Below are 22663 nucleotides of genomic sequence, written 5' to 3' on the forward strand. Positions count from 1 at the left end.
GCTGAGTTTGGAGTAGATAAAAATGGGATCACTTGGGCTCATATCTATCATGGGTATTAAGAGAATGGAGGCTTTCCCTGTGTAATAGCCTGACTTTGTATCAACATACAGCTCGCTCATAGCTCCCTGCCAGCTCGGCAAGGGTACAGGAAAAAGTCTTGACATCTTCCATATCAAGTATCAATATGTTGAGGGATCCAGAATTGAAACTTGTAGTAGTGGATCGTACAGACGTTTATGTTGTCCTAGTGTCTGTCTGAGATACTTAATGGGAATTCGGTTCGGTTCAATTATCTGCCTCGACGTAACAAACTTTCTCCTCTCAAGTACTCTTGAAGACCTCAACAGTGGCGTCACAGAAACAGATATGCCCATGCCGTCAAAGTGCCGTTACCATCAAGGGTTCGGACGTTGTGGTCGACGTCATCAGCTATGTGCTGCATGCAAAAAGTTGACCAGAACAATAATTCCAAGATTACTGCGGCTTTAGAAACTGATTATCATCAAGCATTTTCAAAAACGCCGTTTTACCAACTTCGACAAACGGGAATTAAAAGTCACCGCCGGGCAAGGGCCTTGCCCACTGGGACTGCAAGGTCTCTAATATAGAATCCATCACAGCGGGCATCCAAAGGGCTTTATCATATTTTTTTCTATACCAAAATGTTTTATTACAAATCAGCAAAAACTCTTGCAGTTTTTACTCTGACCTTACTATGCTGTAATCAGCTATCATAAATAAAAAACCCGATTTCTTACCTTTTTTGACAAAAATGAAACAGCAGAACTTCACCATCAGCTAAACAACTCTCACTGACTGAACGGAACTTTGACCTGTTATCCATTAATCGACTGGCCAGATAAGGCAAAACACGATGGAACAGGTTTTATCACTGTAATGATAGATTTAGAATCGCCCGTAGGATTTTTACATTTTGGGATTGTTAGGTCCCGTCAGTCGCAAAAGGGTTATGAAACTGATGGAATATTTAAATGAAAGTTCTAATTTTACATTCAAATAAAGGTGATTTTCATAATCACGATGATCTATTACCCTATTTTAGACATTAATTTTGTTGTTGTACGCCTTTATATGGAAACGTGAATTTTACATCCTCAAAATCAACATCAACCTCAAAAACATAATTTTTAGTAGTTTGCTATATATTCATCGTTCAATCTTAAAAGATAAATGAAAGTTTTAATTTTACGTATCAAATAAAGGTGATTTTCATACTCACCGTGATCTAATACCCTATTCTAGACATCAATTCTGTTGTTGTACGCCTTTATATGGAAACACGAATTTCACCTCCTCAAAATCAACCTCAACCTCAAAAAAAAAAAACATATTTGTGAAACAGCTAGATGAGAAAACTTTGCATATTTGGAATCAGCGCATTTTTCTGAGTCGGGTAGTGAAAGAATCATTTCTATTGCAATTTGTTCCTGGTCAAACCGTTCCCTTCCTGGACTACCTCCACTTTCTTTGCTTACTGTTTGGAAGCCCTTTTTTTTACCTTCATAAAAAATCAGCCTGCTGTTGCCTCCCTCTACTCACTCAGCCACTAGTTTCTATTTTTAATGTTTTGCTCGTTTTATGTGTTTGTTCTTCTGTTATTCTGTTCTTCTTGTTCCTCTGTTATGTTTCTTCGTTTTATGCGTTGCCTCCCTCTCTGTTATGTGTTATTTCTATCCTCTCTGTTATGTGTTATTCCTATTTTTTTAACTGTCCTTTTAGTTACAAGATTGTTCTGCATATATTTGCACTTTTTCCAGCGTGAATTGTGTAGCTGATGAATTATATTATGCCATATGCATAAATTCAAACGTCTATTTATAAGCCAGTGGCCATAAACACAAAGCAAACACGGGAGGAAAAAACGGAAAAGCAACAACACAATAAATTTAAGTCACCGCCCCCTGTGCTTCCACTGCCATTCTATGTAGAACATCCTGATGCAATAATTATAAATTTATACTAGCACTATGTTTCTGGTTATTACGTCACTTCTATCCGCGCTCCGTTTCCAAGCACAATTTAAGGTGGCTGACAAACTCTTCATGTGCTGCTACTAGGACTGTGCTGTTATTAGGACTTTTATCTTTGTTCTAGGTCTATTTATAGTACCCAGAAAACTAAATTAAAATGTTTTTGCCTCCTAGGCCAGTCATAGGTCTGTTATTTTCTTTAAAAGAAAAAAAAACAATGCCACTCAACAAATTTAAGTCACTGCCGTCCATGCTTCCACGCCATATTAGATAAAACGTGCTAACACGATAATTATGAATCAATAATAGCGGACTGTTTCTGGCAATTAAAGCAGTTATTTATGTGCTATTACTTGGACTTGTACCTTCATTCTTGAAGCATGTAAAATAACAAGGACAACAAAATAAAATCATTTTATGCCTCGTTGGACCTGTCATATGTCCAACGTACCTGGTAACCGCAATTTTCTAAGAGTTTTCTTTCGGTTGTTTCAAAAGATTTGAGTGCAGTATCATATTATATTTTGTCTATGTTGCTATGTTGAACCATGTTGCCATGTTGAACCATGTTGCCATGTTTGAACCATGAAAATTAATTAGCAAAACTAACTAGCTTGATTTAACAATGCTATTTGTGCATGAAATTCAAACATTCACAATCTGTTAGCTCCCAAAGACTAATTCGCTTAGACCTGGAATAAATGAAGGAGTAGAGTTTTTTTTTTTGGTAACGGAAAAATCGATCACCCAAACATCCAGGGGGGCCATGGCCCCACTGCCGGTGCCCATGCTATTGTTCCAACTTAGGTGCAGCAACATACTGCAGAGCTGATGTGAGGTCCAGATCTTTAAAGGAAACCTACACATTCTTAAGCATTTTTTTGCCATAGGTCTTTGATCATTCTGTGCTGATTTTCACCCACCCCTCTATTTCTTAATAATTTGGCCCCAACTACGACCAAAAACTCTATCACTACCAATAGAATTCCTCTTCATTAAGAATTTAATTCCATATGGTATATTTGGCTGGGTAAGTTTGCACTTAACTAATTGAGACAATCAGGTTTAAATTTCACTGTTCTTGGTACTTTAAAGCCTTTGCTGTTAAGTATACGCTTTATTTTAAGCGGTCAGAAATTTTTTATATTAAGTATAATAGATGTGCAATCTTTGTGCAACCATTAAAGATGTGCAATCTTTGTGCAACCATTATAGGTGTCCAATCTTTGTGCAACCATTAAAGATGTGCAATCTTTGTGCAACCATTAAAGATGTGCAATCTTTGTGCAACCATTAAAGATGTGCAATCTTTGAGCAACCAATAAAGATGTGCAATCTTTGTGCAACCATTAAAGATGTGCAATCTTTTTGCAACCATTAAAGATGTGCAATCTTTGTGCAACCATTAAAGATGTGCAATCTTTGTGCAACCATTAAAGATGTGCAATCTTTGTGCAACCATTAAAGATGTGCAATCTTTGAGCAACCAATAAAGATGTGCAATCTTTGTGCAACCATTAAAGATGTGCAATCTTTTTGCAACCATTAAAGATGTGCAATCTTTGTGCAACCATTAAAGATGTGCAATCTTTCTGCAACCATTAAAGATGTGCAATCTTTTTAAAGCGTTCAGATGACTCGTTTCAGATGTACGTTAATGTACATATTTCTTTTACAGGTAATTGGTAAAGGTCTTACAGAATGCTACGACTGCCAGCCAAAGGCTCCCCAAAAAACTTTCCCTGGCTGCACTATTCGTAATACTCCGTCTGCACCGATTCATTGCATCGTATGGGCTAAGCACTTATTCAATCAGCTGTTTGGTGAAGAAGATGCTGATGATGACGTGTCTCCTGATACTGAGGACCCTGAATTAGCATGTAAACTTCTTTTTTACCTTCCTATTTATTTGCGTGTCAATCTTAGGCTGCATTGTTTGGTGCTTATTGCAATTCATAGGTAACAATTTATTGAATTTAACCAAATTATTATCCTTATGGGACAGACAAATTATATATATATCTTGTATATATATACATACATAATAGGAACGTACTTGAAGTGTTGTGGTAATCAATGTTGTAATAAGTAAAAATCACACTGCTCAAGTACAAATCGTTTTCAGTAAAGTCTAAATGACAATATGGCCTTTAGAAGATTTAATGCACGGTATACCTACTTCTGTTTCTAGTAATTTTTGCTCATATTAAAGAAAAGAACCCCCTTATTGTACGACGATGTTTGATTACCAGCGAATTGCTTAGTACAGTTGATGTCAGGTAATCATAATGATCCGTCGGGTATTTGAATAGATGCCAATTCATTTGTTGCAAGTTGGTCGGCTAATGCAACTTCTTGATGCAAGATTAAATCAATAAGAGTTCCAAATAGAGGTATGTCCTTTTATTAGACAGTGAAACAAAAATATAAAACAAAGACTCTAAGTATTTCGATGATACAGTCGGCCATCATCGTCATTAGAGTTACTAACATATTAAAATTAAAACAAATTGTATTTATACTAAACAAAATAATCACTTCCGGGTCAAAGCAAGTTAACGGTCCATTGACTTAAAAAGTTCACAAACTGTTCTTGAGTTTTGCAATACTGCGTTGAATAAAGGTGGTACAATTTTCTTCAAAATTGTAGGTCAAAGCCGGTTACCGGTCCATTGACTTAGAAAGTTCGCTAACTGTTCTTGGATTCTGTAATACTGCGTTGAAAATTCTTCTAAGTTCTTCTAAGTCAGAATTCAAGAACAGTTATTGAACTTTCTAAGTCAATGGACCGGTAACCTGCTTTCACACAAGAAAGTTCACTTAGAAGTGGTCCCATATGGTCCCATATATATATATATATATATATATATATATATATATATATATATATATATATATATATATATATATATATATATATATATATATATATATATATATATATATATATATATATATATATATATATATATATATATATATATATATATATATATATATATATATATATATATATATATATATATATATATATATATTTATATATATATATCCATATAACGATAAGCTAAATAGCTATATCGTATATTTATTTATTTATTTATTTATTTATATAATCCACGTATACGGTAAGCTAAATAGCTATATCATATATATATATATATATATATATATATATATTTATGTATATGTATATGTACCAGCGACTTACGGATAGATTAAATTGACACTCTACCTCAATTGATAAAATCCTTAAAAAGCGGAAAAAACCGGAAAATTTTGATTCTGCCCTTGCAGAACATATCTATGATTTTCCGGAACATACTATTTTATTTAACCAAGCTAGTTTAATTTCTCATGACAAAGGTATTGTCCAGCACTACAGGGAAGCGGCTGAAATTTTTAAATACTAACATTTAGGTCTAGCTTTAAACAGAGATTCCGGTGATTTAAGAATAAACGAGTCATATTTCGGTTTTCTCAAAAGAGAAGCCGCTACTTAATAATCCTTGAAATAAACCTTGAACTACTTTCCCAATCATATAATGAAACACGCGAACACCCCCTAAGATCTCAAAGTGTGTCTGCAGGAAATGCAATAAGTAAAATAAGAAATCAGATGTCATAGTTCTCCAGCTTATTTAAATGCATTGAATTGTTATTGAATTGTATCGGCTTTGAAATGTTATGCGCCACTCACTCAAGTTTACGCTGTGTAAAATTTGAGAATACATTGTTTTTTTCGTTAGTTTCTTCGTTACTTTATGAATAAATTTGGGCTATAGAATTGCACATTAGGGGGGGGGGGTAAAGTAAAGCGGGTCTGCATGCAAAATATGTTGTGTTGAATTGTATCGGCCAAATTATTGAATTGTTCGTTTTGTTTTTGAGTGAATGAATTGTTTTCTTTCAACTTCTCAGTTGTTCGCTAGTATCTGTCGATGGCCGTTCATAATTTTTTGGATTTTGTGCAAATCGTGGATATTGGCGGATGATTCGCTTTTACAGTTGTTAGGTATTTGGTTTTAATTCTTGTTGTTTTTGGCTTTTATTGAATTTTATTCATCTTTTAATTATTTGGTTTTTTCATTGTTTTTTTGGTTTATTTTCACATTGACTTTCCGCGTTTGTTTTTTCTTTTTATTTCTTCGACACTTTTCTTGAATACATTATTTCGTTTCGCGCTGAAGAAGAGAGGTGGTTGTCCTCTCGAAATATTTACTTTATTTGATTATTCAGTGTCTGCGTTTGGCCATAAAAACCCCATTTTTGATCGTTTCCTTTTCTTATATTATGGCAGGCCAATGTGGTTTAAGAAATTATCTTTTATATATATATATATATATATATATATATATATAGGTGGCCGGCGTTTACCCCCCCCCCCTCAGCGATTACCCCCTCCCCCCGGAAAATACCCCCCCCCCCCCCCCTCCCGCGGAAATTAAGGCTTTCAAAATTTGAGAATTTTATTTGATTTTTTTTTTTTCCGTAGGGTGCTGGAATTTTTGTACTTGTGTAATATGTGCCATTCACTCAAGTTTACGATGTGTAAAATTCGAGAATGCAGCGGTTTTTTCGTTAGTTTCTTCGTTACTTTATAAATAAATTTGGGCTATAGATTTGGACATTAGGGGGGGGGGGGGGTAAAGTAAAGCGGGTCTGCTTCCAAAATTTGTTTAGTACAATTATTCTGCATATTAGATAGATAGACAAATAAGTGTATTTTAAAGCCAAATATACGGCCATGAACACAGTAAAATAACATAAATGAAAGGCATAAATAACATAAACTTTCATCAGCGATCATCATAAAACATTTAAATGAAGCACTTCATTAACCTAATAATAGTTTTTAATACTTGGAAAAACGGTCATTGAAAAAAAAATTTAATAACATTTGGAAAAAAACACTTAAATGAAACATTACATTTACTTTATACTCTTTTTTTTATAGTTAACAAAATTTCCAGATACCTCGCTATTCTTCTGTATTTTTTTAGTGGCCATATACCTAGTATCCAGTAAAGTATCCAAATACTTTATTCCCCCCCCCCCTATATGCAAACTTGTGTGTGTGTCCGCATTTGTTCTTTGGTGTGTAATAGACCAGGGAGAAATATGTGAGTATGAATGTGGGCAGAGAATGGAGGGTTGAAACTTTAGGTAAGGTTTTTTTCTGAGTTGAATTTATCGGCAAGTTATATCGATATCGTATCAGTGCGATATTTGGGATCTCTGATTGTGTTACTGAGTTTTTTTTTTTTTATGTTCATGAATAGATACACCAAAAGAATCGGACTTTTATGCTGATTTTAAATATATAAGTTTCATCAAGTTTACTTATATCCATCAAAAGTTACGAGCCTGAGAAAATTTGCCTTATTTTCAAAAAAAGAAAAACACCCCCTAATAAAATATATCAAGAATATATCGTCAAAAAAAAAGTTGGAGACATCTACATTGGTTTCTTTGAAGTTTGTATATTTGACATATCTGACAAACCTCTAAGAGCGTTTACACTCTCAGATGGCAGTCCGCGTCTCACCAACATATTATAATAAGAAGAAGCTGTAAAGGATCTAATGATATTTCTTTGTTAGCTGAAGCAGGAGCAGAAGCTCTTGAAAAGCTCTTGAAAAAGGATGAATTGAAGCGAACATCTACTCGTAAATGGGCCAAGGAATGTGAATACGACCCAGAAAAGCTGTTCAAAAAGCTCTTTAGTGAAGATATAAAGTATCTGCTGTCAATGGAGAAACTCTGGTCAGCTGACACAAATCGTAAACCACCTACTCCATTGGACTGGAATAAACTGCCGTCGGATGGTAAGTCTCTACTTTTTTATATTTGAATTTGGCATTGAATAGAAGCCAGGTGTTGAAAGCAGTGGTGATTCTGTCCTCTCTTGCGTCCGGGGCAAAATCTTAATTAGCAACCCTCCCCCCCCCCCTGTCTCCCACAAAAATTTCAGGCCGAATTAAAAGCCAAATTATTTTCAATTTATTAGTTTTTTGATAATTTTTTTTATTGTTTTAAATTTATTGTGTAAATTACTTTATCATTTTTAAATTATATTTGTTTTGTTTATAAATGAATAATTTATTGTTGTTTTGATTCTACTGTTAAAAAAATTTCAAAAATTACAGAATGATTATAAACGTTAGATTATTTATTTTTTTGTTCTGAAACTTTGCGCCCCTAAAATTTCTGTGCCAAGGGCAAGTGGTTCTCTTTCCGTCCCCTAAAACTGCCTCTGGTTGAAAGACGATATTGCTCTTAAATTAAGAGTCTTAATTTGGTTGGTTGTCTTTTTACTTGGTGAGACATAAATAAATAAGACATAGCAGGTACAGTAGGCTTCACTGAATGAGTAACTTAGATTTTAGCTTAGAATATAGTTTCTATTCTAACCTCGAATGTAGTATTTCAGGTATGAGAAGATGTGTATTTCGAAAATTTCTATCACAAGCCCTGAAGGGCCGAATTCGAATTCTATACATAAAAAAAACAAAGATAGCAAAAAGAAAAAAATATTAAAAAAAGAAAATTGAAAAACTGGTAAACAATGCCAAAACAAAAATAACAGAATGAAAAATTATTCCTTAGTCAAAATAATTAAAATACAGTGTGAGATTAAGTTAATTAGGTAAAAAGAAATGCTAAAGCTAAAAAAGAACTACATAGTATATACAACTAAAAGAAATTTAAAGGATAAAAAAGTGGGGGGCGGGAACAAGCAAACTAAATACAAAGTCCAAAATATGAGTCTTTCCTGAGTCTTTTCCTTGTTTTTCTTTCGTGTACCACAGACAAAATGTATGTAATATAGACTTCCAACTGAAATAATTTCATTGTAATAAGCACCAGTCAATTTGGTGCTTCTGCTCATCTGTCCATAGTTTCTCAGGCTTCTAGAATGCATGAACGCCGTCATATATAGCCTAAAAGTACCCGAATAACTGCCCCTTTTTTAACATTTTAAGATAGGCCACATGCACATTTGTATCATATACTTTTTGTCTGGGTTTTCAGCTTTTATCTTTTATGTTTTATGTAATTTTTTTTTTTTTTGCTGTTGGTAAAGGCTTCTGAACGTAAATCTGAAAAATGCAATTATTCGCTTTTTTACCATCTCAGTTAAAAGCATTGCCTCTGATATAGTTATTTTCATTTCATTTTATTCATAAGGGGGAATTATCTGCTAACTTACCACCCCCCGTCTGTGTAGGACATGGTTTAGTGAGTATACATGATATTTGTTTGTTTTTGTATGTTTAATTTTCCTGGCGGCTTAGTGTTTAGGGCATTGTTCCTTGTCTTTAGCCGATTGCTGTTACTTTTTGTGAAAAACAGAGAAACGTCGTAATACACACATTAAAAGCCGTTGCATAAAAAAATTATGATCATAATAGTTATAACAAATTTCAACTATAATAGCTATAACAAAAGACAATGAAGAGCAGGCCTCGATATGTTAGCTTAATAAATAGGCAAGTGAAAAATTGCACAGAGCAACACAAGTATCTTTAGACAAAAATAAGGAAAATCAAGAAAAAAACCTGTAAAAGATGAAAAAAAGGAAGAGGAAAAAGCAAAGGTCAGGTCCCAGTAAGAACAAAAATCAAACCAAAATTAAAACTAAATATACCCTTCGTAGGTACCCACATCTCGACATTTAATAATCTTTAAAAGATGAGGAACTATTCTTTAGAATCATTTGAGCCAGATTAAATTTGTTTGCAACATAACAGGTCTGGTACCTTAATGAAAATCTACCGCTTTCTGATTGAATTAGAGGAAGATGAAGCTTCTTAGGGTGAACATGGACAGAATAAAGAGGGTAACCCATTAAAGCCTTATCATGGAAGTAATTTGTTGGAGATTGAACGACTTGATACCACTTTGCTGTTTGTAATGATGATGTTAATTTAGCAATTGCAATTTAGTCTATTTTTGGGAAGCTTTTATGCTCTGGCAGTTGTGTGTGTCTTCATTTGTCTATGCGCTTGTCTTCGTTTGGGATGCATAGTAACTATCATTTCAATATCAAAAGTATTCTATGTATATGTACTATGTTATTAGTATACAACTTTGAGTTGGAATATTGAAATGCTCTATTCAGAATCAGATAAATGTCCTCTCTCCGTTTTGTATGAATTTGCTTTCCGCTGCTCTTTAAATGCCTTGATTCCAGTCACTTCAACTCTCTTTTAAATACTTTTTCTATTTAACTATATAAAAGTTATTAAAGTAAATTTGAGGCGGGTTTAACCATGGGCTACCATCTCGAATACTCTTTTTGCTCAAATACTCTACCTACTCGAACATGTTATACAGTAACGTTGTACGTTCTACGCGTTGTATCTAACATGTTGTGCGTTGTGTTTTAGCTGGATCTTTTTATTCTATTTTTTAAGGATATATTCCTGGAGTCTAAATCATAAAAATCCACACACAAAAAGAGATTATATTGAATATAAAACCCTTTAAATAAGTTTGTGATTGGTTAGCTCAACATCTATAGTATGTCTATCAGACTCCGAACTAGACTTTGAAGGACTATATAATAAAATTTTAGCATCCATATAGACAGCTATGGTCTATGTAGAGACTGATTAAGGTCCTAATGGACAAAGAGGAACATTGAAAGCTCAGCTTTATACTAGTCTATATGATCAGCATCGCTATATGATATCTACTATGATACATAGCTATATGAATAATCTATACTGATACAGTCTATATGACTAGTCTATATGACTCACAATCTCATATAGACATCTATACCCTGTATACCCATCTAATATTTTTGATACTCCTTTCATTTACTGATACTAATCTATATGATAGTCCTATATGATACATCTATATGATATCTATATGATACATCTATATGACATCTATATGATACATCTATATGACATCTATATGATACATCTATATGATACATCTACTTCTTCTTCTTCTACTAAACTTCAAGCTACTACCAATTTTGTGGTTTTCTCCCACGAAAAAGCTTATAAATAAAGCGACTAGGCATAGGCGCTGTCAACAAAATATGGTCGAAGACGAACTTGAACTTTAAAAGTTACAGCAATATATCAAATGTGTGATGGCCTTTTGACAAATGGCAAAAAAGAAATATGAAAATACAGCTACCTGTTTAACGATAATTATTTATCGCAACAAGGAAAAGGAAAGATGCCGGAAACCATTGTTTCTATTTGATAGTCAGAGGCAAATGCTATTATTATAAATTAGGAATAAAACTATTGTAGTTGAAAAGGCATGAACAGTCGAGCTAGCGCTACAAACTTTACTTAATTTAAACACATGAAATTCATGCGTCATATGTAATCGAAGTTGTGATCACACAAGTAGCTTCACCGCTTATGCGTCATATTCATGCGTCATATGTAATAGAAGTTGTGGTCACGCAAGTAGCTTCACCGCTTCTACGTCATATTCATGCGTCGTATGTAATAGAAGTTGTGATCACACAAGTAGCTTCACCGCTTCTGCGTCATATGTAATAGAAGTTGTGGTCACTCAAGTAGCTTCACCGCTTCTGCGTCATATTCATGCGTCAAATGTAGTAGAAGTTGTGGTCACACAAGTAGCTTCACCGCTTCTGTGTCATATTCATGCGTCATATGTAATAGAAGTTGTGGTCTCACAAGTAGCTTCACCGCTTCTGCGTCATATTCATGCGTCATAGGTGATAGAAGTTGTGGTCACACAAGTAGCTTCACCGCTTCTACGTCATATTCATGCGTCATATGTAATAGAAGTTGTGATCACGAAAGTAGCTTCACCGCTTCTACGTCATATTCATGCATCGTATGTAATAGAAGTTGTGGTCACACAAGTAGCTTCACCGCTTCTGCGTCATATTCATTCGTTATATGAAATTGGAGTTGTGGTCACACAAGTAGCTTCACCGCTTCTGCGTCATGTTCATGCTTTTATATGTAATAGAATTTGTGGTCACACAAGTGGCTTCACCGCTTCTGCGTCATATGTAATAAAAGTTGTGGTCTCACGAGTAGCTTCACCGCTTCTGTGTCATATGTAATAAAAGTTGTGGTCTCACGAGTAGCTTCACCGCTTCTGCGTCATATGTAATAGAAGTTGTGGTCACACAAGTAGCTTCACCGCTTCTGTAGAGTTTGTGTTCTTGTGGAGATCTTTGTAAATGTTTGGTAAAAATAAAATTAATTGTTAGTAGTTATTGGGAAAGGGGAGTTGAATATAATTCGGTATCCTTGTGAAGTCGTAGTCTTCAAATTACTTAAGTCTTTTCCATAGCAATGTTAGTACAGTTTTCTTTCCTTTCTTTAGATGCTAATGATGCCAAATCAAACACCCCAAATGATTTTAAAGATCAGCGTGTTTGGTCAGTCTTGGAATGTCGTGAGGTTTTTTCTAATAGTTTGAAGGAGCTGAGGGATGCTGCTGAGGTAATCTACTATTTTTATTTTAGCCTCTAAGATGCCAATATGATCAAGTCCAATTCTTTGACTTGTTTTGTTTTTAGCGATAAGTCACGAAGTGCTGTCAGCTTTATAAAGTAGTAAGAAGAATCCCTTACAAATAATGATTTATTGTATAAATACTTGAAGAAACTTTTCGATATTATTGAACATTAAGGCGTAAAATTTTTGAACAAAAAAGTTTTTAGAAGCCAGTTTGCCCAGCTTAAGAATATTTACACGTGAGCAAGCACCAAGAAAGGCTTATTTTAATCAGTTATGTGTGTCACGATCAAAACCAGCTGTAATAGTTCCGTCGATTCTTTGGGAACCCCCCAAATTTAAATGGAAACCCGCATTTAATACCTTAACGGAAGACCGGTAGGAACAAATAAAAAGAAACGTTTGAATAGATTTGTTTAGATGTGATTGTTAGTTGTTTTTTTTTTTGGGGGGGGGGGAGATTTTTTAAATATAGTTTTCCAATATTTTTTTTTCTTTGCTGATTTTAAATGTTCGGTATATATATATTTGTATCTAGGTCTTTTACTGTATTTTAGTTTTTTACCTGATAATCGTTTTTTTCTGTTTCTTTCTTTATCATAAACCCACTATGCTTTTGGGTCATACTAATAAGTGAATATTGTCAATAGAATAAACTTCGCTGTCAAAGCACGTATGTGGTTAGGGTCTAGGCTCCATTTCTTCAGGGATTGTGGTTTTTAACGTAATATCTGCAATCTTCATATTGATTGTTCATATTGTGGTTTTGATAAGTCACCCTCACTTTTTATCGCGATAATTTTTTTTTAGAAATTTCTGTCACTGCTTTATACTAGGTTGTTAGTGCTAATTCTTCTGAGTAAATCATTGTCTCTAGTTGCATAACCTTTATAATTATCTCGTATGATCAAAGTCAAACATTGCGTTTAAAACACTTACGATCGATTTCTTTTTTAAGTGAATTTAAATTATATTCTCAAGCTATTGTGTGATTTAAAAAAAAAAAAACTATTTCTGTGTTTTGTAATTACTGATGGTGTCGATATAAATGGTGGGATTTATTCAAAATAGTTCATCGGTAGAGCTGAACTGAACAAAGGGGGAATTGAAGTCAATCAGATATTTGATTTATCACAGGCAGTGCTGCCTAAGTAAAAAGCGATGTGGGCACAATGGTTTTTTTTTTCACAAAGGCACTTAGTGCAGAAGGAGCTGTTGTGCAAACTTCGGAAAGAGTTTATTTGATTGGAAATTGAATGTTCTAGTGTCCCTTTTTAGAGTCGAAACTGATTGGAGGGCAACCAGCCCCCCTCCCATACCCATCAATTCCCCAAACACATCCAATAAAAATGTGCTATTATTTGATATTTATTTTATTGGAAAACTACCACTAATAATACTGTAACTACTGCTTCTATACAGGGTACTACCAAGGCAGGTTATTGAAATGAAAATTTGAGGAAGTGTTGAGGGGAAAGTTAAACTAAATCAAAACATGCTATGTGCACACAGATTGTCAAATGACCGAATCAGCAATATATTTGGAACGGCACAATGTATAAAGCTGAAACTTTCAGGGTACCATGAGGGGATGTTCAACTGATCAAAGGGCAACATCTGCATATTACTACCGCTATTAATACTGCTGCTACTACTGTCTACTACTAATCCAACATTGCTACTGCTATTACTGCTCCTACTACTACCACTACTACTAAGATACTAGTACTAATAAGGATAAAGGTATGAAGGTGAAAATCTGAGACAATATTGAGAAGAAAATTTGAACTAAATAAAAAATACACTATGTGCATGCAGATTGTCGAAAGGGTATATTTCGAGGAATGGATTCATTGGAGTATTAAGTTGGAACTCTCAGGGAAGACTTAAAGAGAAAGATCAATTGACCAGAAGACAATGTGTGCGAGATCTACTAAGGTTAAGAGTATTAAGATGAAGATTTCCGGAAGTGTTGAGAGGGAAGCTGAATTAAATTAAAACACTAAGAAGATACAGGTTATGAAAAGGGCATATTGGCAATATCATAGCACGGCTAATTGTATTAATTTGACACTCCAAGGGCTTGATGAGGGGGATGTTCACGACTATAGCTAAGGGTATGAAGGTGACATTTCCAGGGAATATTGAAGGGGCAATATTCGCATCCTACTACTCATCGCCTCAAAGCGGTTTTGCCGAAAGTAACAAATGTTTAGCGAAACTGAGTTACAAACGCCATCCTTTGTAAGAAAATTCTCTTTCGAATGGTCTAATTGACATTGTTGTAAGACGTGACTAATTGCCTGTATTTTGCAGTTCTCCTTTGCCGAATAACATATTTCCGATTGCTTTAAAGCGGTTTTGCCGAATCGCATGCGGGGTTATAGACATGGTCCGTTTTGCCAAATGTTGCTGGTTAGCTTAATTCGAACGAAAAAAAGATGGCAGAAAAAAAGTACTGAATTATCTGAGGTCATGCATAAGATATAAAAGCGAAACTAGAAAGCAAAGAATAAAGAGATAAGGACAGGGCTTCGGATGACCCCGAATTGTGTTTTGATATGGAAAACCTTTTTGCTTTGCCAAAAGTGGATGTTTCGTCCTTTTTTTTTTGCAAAAGGAAGATCACTTGCTTTAAATTACCTGCTATTCTTACCTTTCACAGACAGACAGGAGAGCTAATCAAGAAAGTATATTGTGGTCAGAAAGTCTTTCTGGTAGAAGTGGAAATGATATTGTCAGTGGTCTTTGGCTATCCTTAATAAGGTTTTTACTACCTTTCCTGACATCAGACAGCTGATTACATGGGCATATTCATGTGTGCTCCAAAATGGTAATCAAGTAATTATCTACATGATGGTAGACATCCTGAAGAAGCATTCACACGTACAGAGTATAACGATGAAGTATTCTGAGCCTGGCCACTCCATGATTCATGGGGTTCATGCTGTTCACAGCTTCATTGAGAGGCCTTTGAAGCATAAGGAAGTCTTTTCAGTACTAGACATGACAAAAAAAAGATTGTATTGTTCAGCCCCGCGACCCTTTTGTCATTATTCAAATAGCCAAGCAGAAGTTTTGATCGCCAAAAAGTCCAAATCCTATAAGTATAGCTTAGTGCCATTTTCATAGGTGAAGTTACTACAGTTTAAGCAATACTATGCCAAAGGGTGGTCTACAAAACTTCGTTTGTGGATACTACGAATTCTGTAGCGCTGATTGCACCAGAGGTTAACCCAAGGAGGCCGTCGCCTAATGTGTCAGCAGTGATTGTTGTGGAAAGGTTGCTGCCTCCTGTACCTTCTTGTACATTAGTTGAGTTGAGTAAAAATAAATGACTTAGAATATGTGAAAAGTCTTATTAGAAGTTGAGGTACCTAGCACGTCAGCTGAAATCACAGCGTTTCCCGAAGCAGCCTCTGCCGTTAATATTCCGAAGGTCAATACCAGAAATTCCGAGAAGCTTGTTGTTAAGTGAGACCTCCAACTGATCTTTTGTTACGTTTTGTTGTAAAACTCCCAGTTAATTGTTGAAATTCAAATTTGTCTATCAAGTGAAATACGTCTTGACAAAATTCTTATTTCTAGTTCATACTGAGCCAATTCCGTTTTGCCATATCTTACCTGTGTTCTGGAATTCTCAGGGGGTTTTGCCAAAACTGATATTCATTCCGTTTTATCTCAGGAAAGGCTCACCTTAGGCCAATTAAAATAAGCACATCGATATAAGCATTTTTCTTCTTAATTTTGGAACAAAAGTCGACTCTGAGATACAAGTGTCAAAATTTTCAAATTCGTTTTTTTCCCATTTTTAGAAAAAAGATTCGGTATAACCGCTCTCAGGCGACGTACTGCTAATAAAGCTAGGGCTGCTACTACTAATTCTACCGCCACTACTATTACTACTGGTAACCTACTGCTATTACTGCTACTAAAGCTAAGAGTATTAAGGTGAGAATTTTGGGAATGTTGAAACAGTATTGATCTAAATAAAAACACTATGCGCATACAGCTTGCCAAGAGGACTTATAAAGAATGCCCCAGGAATGGTTTATCGTATTAAGTTGAAACTTTCAGTGTGTATAGAGGGGGGTGTTGAAAATAGCCCAATGTGCTATGTGCATACTGCTACTAATGCGACTACTGCTACTGCAACTATTGGTACTACTGAAGCTAAGGGTATAAAGATGAAGCTTTCAACGAATGTCTAGGCGGATGTTGAACTACATCAAAACGGACTATGAACATGTAGATTGTGAAAAAGGTATAACAACAATATCTCAGGAACGGCTTACATTATTAAGTTTGAACTTTCTGGGCATCTTGTGGCGGATTTTGAACTAACCAAAAGACACTGTATGCATACGCTACTACGATTGCTGTAACTAATGAGACTAAGGTTAATAAGCTGAAACTTTTAGGGAACGTTTATGGGGAGTTTCAAGTAAAGGAGAAAAACTATATGGATGCAGGTTTTCAAAGGGACATATAAGCAATATCATAGGCAGCGCAGTGCTATCATAAAGACTTTTAAAGGAGCTTATTCGATTGAAAAGTAAAAGTTCTAGTCCCCTTTTTAAGATTCAAAAGGGATTGGAGGGTAAGCAGCCCCCCCTCCCTAGCCCATTGATTCTCCATATCTAATCAATAGATTTTGTGATGGCCATTTTATTCAACATATATGAAAAGTCCAGTAGCTGTATCTCTTGGGATCTTTGGGATGTCAACCCCCCTTAGCCCTCAGAGCAAGGGCTGAAAGCTATGCAATTCTCCCAATATTTATGTATAGTATTTGTTACTAGGAAAGAGGGCATGTTTGACCTTTGGTGTTCAAAAAGGCCAAGTGCATTCAAGTGAAGCTTTCAGAGAATGTTGAGAGAGGCTGAACTAAATTAAAACATGTTATATGCATGCAGGTTGTCAAAAGGGAGATACTCAGGAATTACTTTGGGTATTAAGTTGGAACTTTAAGGGAATAATAAGGGAGTTGATCAATTGACCAAGGGCGTATTGAGGGGGATGTTGAACTTACCAAAAGACACCATGCGCATGTTACCACTATTGCTACTATTACGACTACTACTTCTACTGAGGTTAAGGATATTAAGGTGAATCTTTCAGAGAATATTTAGTGGGGCTTTGTAAATTAAAACAAACTGGATGCATTCAGGTTACCAAATGGATTTATCAGCAATTTCTCAGGAATAGCTTAGAGTATTTCAGGGCGCGTTGAGAGGAATATGCCCCCGGGTATAAATTACAACCCTTGCCCTGAGGGCTGTTGGGGGCTGTCATCCTAAAGATATAATTTCTGGACCTTTCAGCTACGCAGAACAAAACGGCTATCTCAAAATATTGATTGGATATGTTTGGAGAAATGATGGGCATGAGGGAGGGGGCTGCCCTTCAATGACATTCGACTAGTAAAAAGAGCACTAGCTCTTTCAATTTCCAACCGAATGAGCCCTTTTTGAAGTTTCTACGACTACTCCTTCTATACGAAGCGCCTTGGTCTAAGAAAACACCAAACCACCAACACCAACTACCCAAATGAAACTCTGTGCATGCTGCTACTATCGCTACTGCTGCTACTAACCATTGTTGTTACGACTATTACTACTGAGGCTAAGGGTGAGAAGCTGAAACTTTCAGTGAATGTTCAGGGGGATGTTGAAAAAAAAACAAAACACTATACATCAAAAGGGCCATCAGCAGTATCTCAGGAATGGTCTAGGGTATTAGATTAAAATTTTCAGGACATGTTATGGAGGATGTTGAACTAGGCTCTTTTTCCTCAGAAAATCTTTGTTTTTTTTTAATTAGTATTTCCCCGTTTTTAACTAAAACCGTTGTAAATTAGAAATCTCAGTCGCCCACTAGCTTGCAAATCCTGTGCCCATGGTCAGTCATAAATCTCGAATTATTTTTGGTCTCCAATTGCGTCCAAATGGTTCACAGAACTGATAGACTATCTAAATTACCCTTATTGTATGACTATCTGCCTTAGGTCTGCCCTAGGATGATAGACTATCATCAAGAAGTGAAAATAATCATTTTTCGTTTTTTTTCGAACTAGCAAGAAATCATGCGCTCTTCTATATTAAAAATGAGGTACACACTAAGAATCGACTTCTGAGATTGGTATAGAAGTAACTATTTCTCTAAAGAGAAGATTTTCAAGGATTTCAAAATCAAGCACAATTTCTAGATCTGTCATAAACTTTCGAGAAGTTATACCGTTTAAACTGACTTCGAAACAAAGAAGTTTCTGTTATTTATTTTTAATGGGTACTAATATAGCTTTATATTTTTAAGCTATATTTCTTTTGGTTAGTACTAATATAGCTTTATATACTAATATATTTTTGATGGTATTAAAATAGCTTTGTACGTTCATCTCCCCATCATTCAATTCTGATTCTTGGGTCCCAATTTGCCTTCCCGGTACCAGAAAAAGCAATAATAAGAGGGGCATTCCAAAAATACGTTAAATTTTTACAAACAAGGTAATGGGAATGGTTTTCTATGACTTTGAAGGAGTTGTACTTGTAGACATTTTGGAAGGTTAAAGGGATCTCCGGATTTCCGTAAAAATAGTCTAAAAGGATGGATCAATCATCTGGAGAAGTGATTTGACATTGAAGGAGGTTATGTTGAAAATCCATTGTAATAATAATGAATAAACCCGTTGTTTTTGGAAAGGTCCATTGCAATAGAAAAATCAATAAAGGATTACAAAATTCTGTTAATTTTTAATGCCTTTTTACTATCAGAAATATGACAAAATTTATAACAAAAATTTTATAATCCATATTTCACGAAACAATGCATGTTTAGACACTGAGGACAGGAATGTGGCATGAAACTAGCTGATTAGTTTCAACTCCCTGTCCGAGAGGATTTAATATTAATTTAATTTTAGTTTTTAATTACAACATTACAACAGTCATTACAGTCACCCTCCTTGAACAACACGTAAAACCACTTTTTTGGATGGTCATAAATGATATGTCGTTCGTTTTTTTTTTTTTGTGTTTTTTTTGTGTTTTTTTTTTCACCAAGGTTATCGAATAAAGAAAACATCTTACAGAGATTTTTAATTACTTATTTGAAAAGAAATTAAATGTGTTAGGGTCTTTTTAAAGTGACAGAAAAGATTGGATGGCAACTATTAACCAATGTCGGTTCCACCATTGGAACCGACATTGGTTTAGGTTTAACGCTTTAAGTAAGTTTAATACCATGCAGAGCAGGCAAAAAAACATGCGCTCTTCTATATTAAAAATGAACTGTACGCAAAAAAGTTATTTCTGAGATTTTAGTCGCGTATCGATTTCCTTGGCGTTCTAGAAGTAGTTATTTTTCTAAAGAAGATTTTCAAGGTTTTCAAAACATAAGAAAAACTTTCGATTCTCTAATTACTAACCCCCTCCCCCCGCCCTGCTAAACAAAAAAACAACTTTGGACATACAGGTGTTGAATAGCAATAAACAAAATAAAAAATAGAATGTAGCCTTACAACTAAAAAATGTCGCAGAAAAAAAAAATGCAAATGCGTTTTTAGTGCTATGATTTCTCTAAAATACATTAAAAAAAGTTCTAATAGTAAAAATCAGTAAATGATTTTAATAAGTAAATGTAACAATAAGTAACCCTTCTTTTAGTTTGCAACTTTGAGTGGTTACAGAACCCCATACCTACACTTCTCCAACCCCTAAGTGGCAAGGGGTTGGGGTATGGGTTTAGTGATCTACTAAGAGTGTATTTGAAAACCATGAAACTGGATAACCTCTTTTCCCTTTTGAATCAAAATGCTTGACCAGTTAGAAAAATAAATACATCACATTAAAAGAAAAATAGTGAATTATCTGGAAAATAATCATATAATCCATTAGTGTTTGTAGGACCATAATTGCGTAACTTACTAAAGGGGCTTGGAGGGGGAGTATACGGGAGATGTTATTGTAAACCTACAGTTAAGGTTTTTTGACCATAGTTATTACAATGATACCGTTTTATACTTTCAAGCTTTTCCACTTAAGAAGTGGTACCATAAGTGTTGTTTTTAGTGCTATATCGCATTTACGGATGGTAGAATTGACAAAAAGCACGCGGATATGAGCAATAGCTTTCAAATGAGCCATTAAACATCACTCTAAAAAGTTCTGGCACCCCACTAGCCCCAGCTTTTCCACTTGTGACATGGCACGAAACGTGCCATTTTAAGTGCCATTTGGAACTCCCTGATGTGAAATTTATAGGAAGAACGTAGATATAAGCAATGGCTTTTATATGAGCTATTAAGCATCTGTCTATGATGTTCTGGTAGCCAGTTAGCACCACCCCTTGAGAAATGGCCGTGCCATATGGCACTTGCTGATGGTAAAATTTATAGAAAGTACGCAGATATGAAAAATCGCTTTTGAAATTGAATGAGCCATTAAACATCTCTCTGATGTTCTGGTATTCTGCTAGCCCTGGGGAAAAAAAAATGTAAAAAGGCGATTTTCGTTGTTGTTCAAGGTGGGGACTGTAATTTCCCTGTACAAGGTATTCGACCATACTGATTCCAATGATAAACTTTTTATTTTAATCTGATGGCATTTGATCAGACTTTTTTTCGAAATCACTATAAATTTCTTTTCGTAACAAACTTTTACTTTTAAGACAAACCGTAATAATAATTACCATTCCTGAATCAGTGTCGAATGGTCTTTTTTTTTCATTAGTCAGTGTTTTCAAAACGCGTTTTTTAACTTTTGATTACTATAGGCTGTTGTTAGCTCTTTACTAGGTTGCAGCTGCTGCTGCAGCCATGCAAAAAACGAGAAAATTAAAAAAAAATTTGTTTTTCCTTTCGAATAAAATAGACTATGTCATCAGAAAACGAACAGAAATTAATTTAAAGAACTTTTTCTGCAAAATAAGCTTTTCAAATAAAAGTAAAGAGCTACATTAAAAAAAATGAGCAGAAATAAAGTCAAATAATTTTTCATGCGTAAAACTACCACAAATCATTGAGTAGGCTAAAGATGAGTAAGGCTGACGCTCCCCATGCCTTCTGCGTACCAGAACATAATTTGCACTTTACTGAAAAGAAATATAGTTTAAATTTTAACTTTTTTAACTTTTATCGATCCAAAATTATTAAGACTTTAAGGAATAATTATCAGTATATGTATATTAACCTGTCAATATTTTGACAAGGGATTACAGCAATTCAAAAACCTTAAAAAAGAAAACCAAAAGTTTGAAGCTTAGTACATCGTTGTTAGAAATCGGGGAAGCTTCAATAATCAAATATTTCTGAAAAGACTGCAGTATGAAAAGACATGAAAATTACGTAAAAAGCAAAAAACTGGTAAATGCAAAAATATTTGTATATATTTTAACAAGGGATTACAACAGTTCATAAACCTTAAAAAATAAAACCTTTTTGAACGCAACCACTTGCATAATGTCAGTAGGAAGGGCCAAAAGCGAAAATTTGCAATTATTACTGATGATGATTCGATATTTTGACAAGGGATTACAACAATTCAAAAACCTTAAAAAATGAAACCAGAAGTTTCAAACTTAGTACATACCGTTGAAAAATTATTTGACTTTATTTCTGCTCATATTTGGTTTAATGTAGCTTTTTACTTTTCTTTGAAAAACTTGTTCTGTGGATTTTTTTTTTATTAATGCTAAAAAAAAAACAATTTGTTTTTCGTTGTTGTATTTTTTTTGTCACCTTTTTTTTACTTGTTATCTAGTTCTTTCATGGTTTTTTTTTTCGCTGCTTTACTTCTTTTCGCTATCCTTCTACTTTTACATTCTCTTTTGGTTTACAGTTGAGTCATTTGTATTCCAAAAAGACTTATTAAATTCTCGAGTTGCTTCATTGTTTCTTTTCTCTTTCCTTTAATTATTTTTTACTTTCCATTCTTCTTTAGTCTACAACTGAAGTCATTCTTTAATTTTATTTTTATTCAGTCTAAAACCGAGGCATTGGTATGGGACAAAGATGATACAGTAGCAATGGATTTCGTGACTGCATGTGCCAATTTGAGATCATACATTTTCGGTATTGAACTGAAAAGTCGCTTTGATGTAAAATGTGAGTGGATTTTTTTTTTTTTTTTGCTGTGAAAAAATTACAAGTTTTTATCAAGTAACAGTGATATTTACAAATCCGGGTTGCAGCGGTA

General features: G+C 34.6%; 1 protein-coding gene across 1 annotated transcript in view; it reads left to right on the forward strand.

Annotated features, from left to right (window-relative positions):
- The window catches only part of Uba2 (Ubiquitin-like activating enzyme 2), a 73274-nt gene that overhangs the window by 23414 nt on the left and 27197 nt on the right, over positions 1 to 22663 (forward strand). The window contains exons 4-7 of the mRNA XM_089096342.1: positions 3671 to 3872; positions 7596 to 7820; positions 12337 to 12455; positions 22449 to 22572. Of these exons, the coding sequence (XP_088952468.1) occupies positions 3671 to 3872; positions 7596 to 7820; positions 12337 to 12455; positions 22449 to 22572 (670 nt within the window). The remainder of the gene's footprint in view (positions 1 to 3670; positions 3873 to 7595; positions 7821 to 12336; positions 12456 to 22448; positions 22573 to 22663) is intronic.

Source organism: Artemia sp. Qi Xiang Cuo, chromosome 11 (genome assembly GCF_049724085.1).
Source record: "Artemia sp. Qi Xiang Cuo chromosome 11, ASM4972408v1, whole genome shotgun sequence".
NCBI classification, from domain to species: Eukaryota; Metazoa; Arthropoda; class Branchiopoda; order Anostraca; family Artemiidae; genus Artemia; species Artemia sp. Qi Xiang Cuo.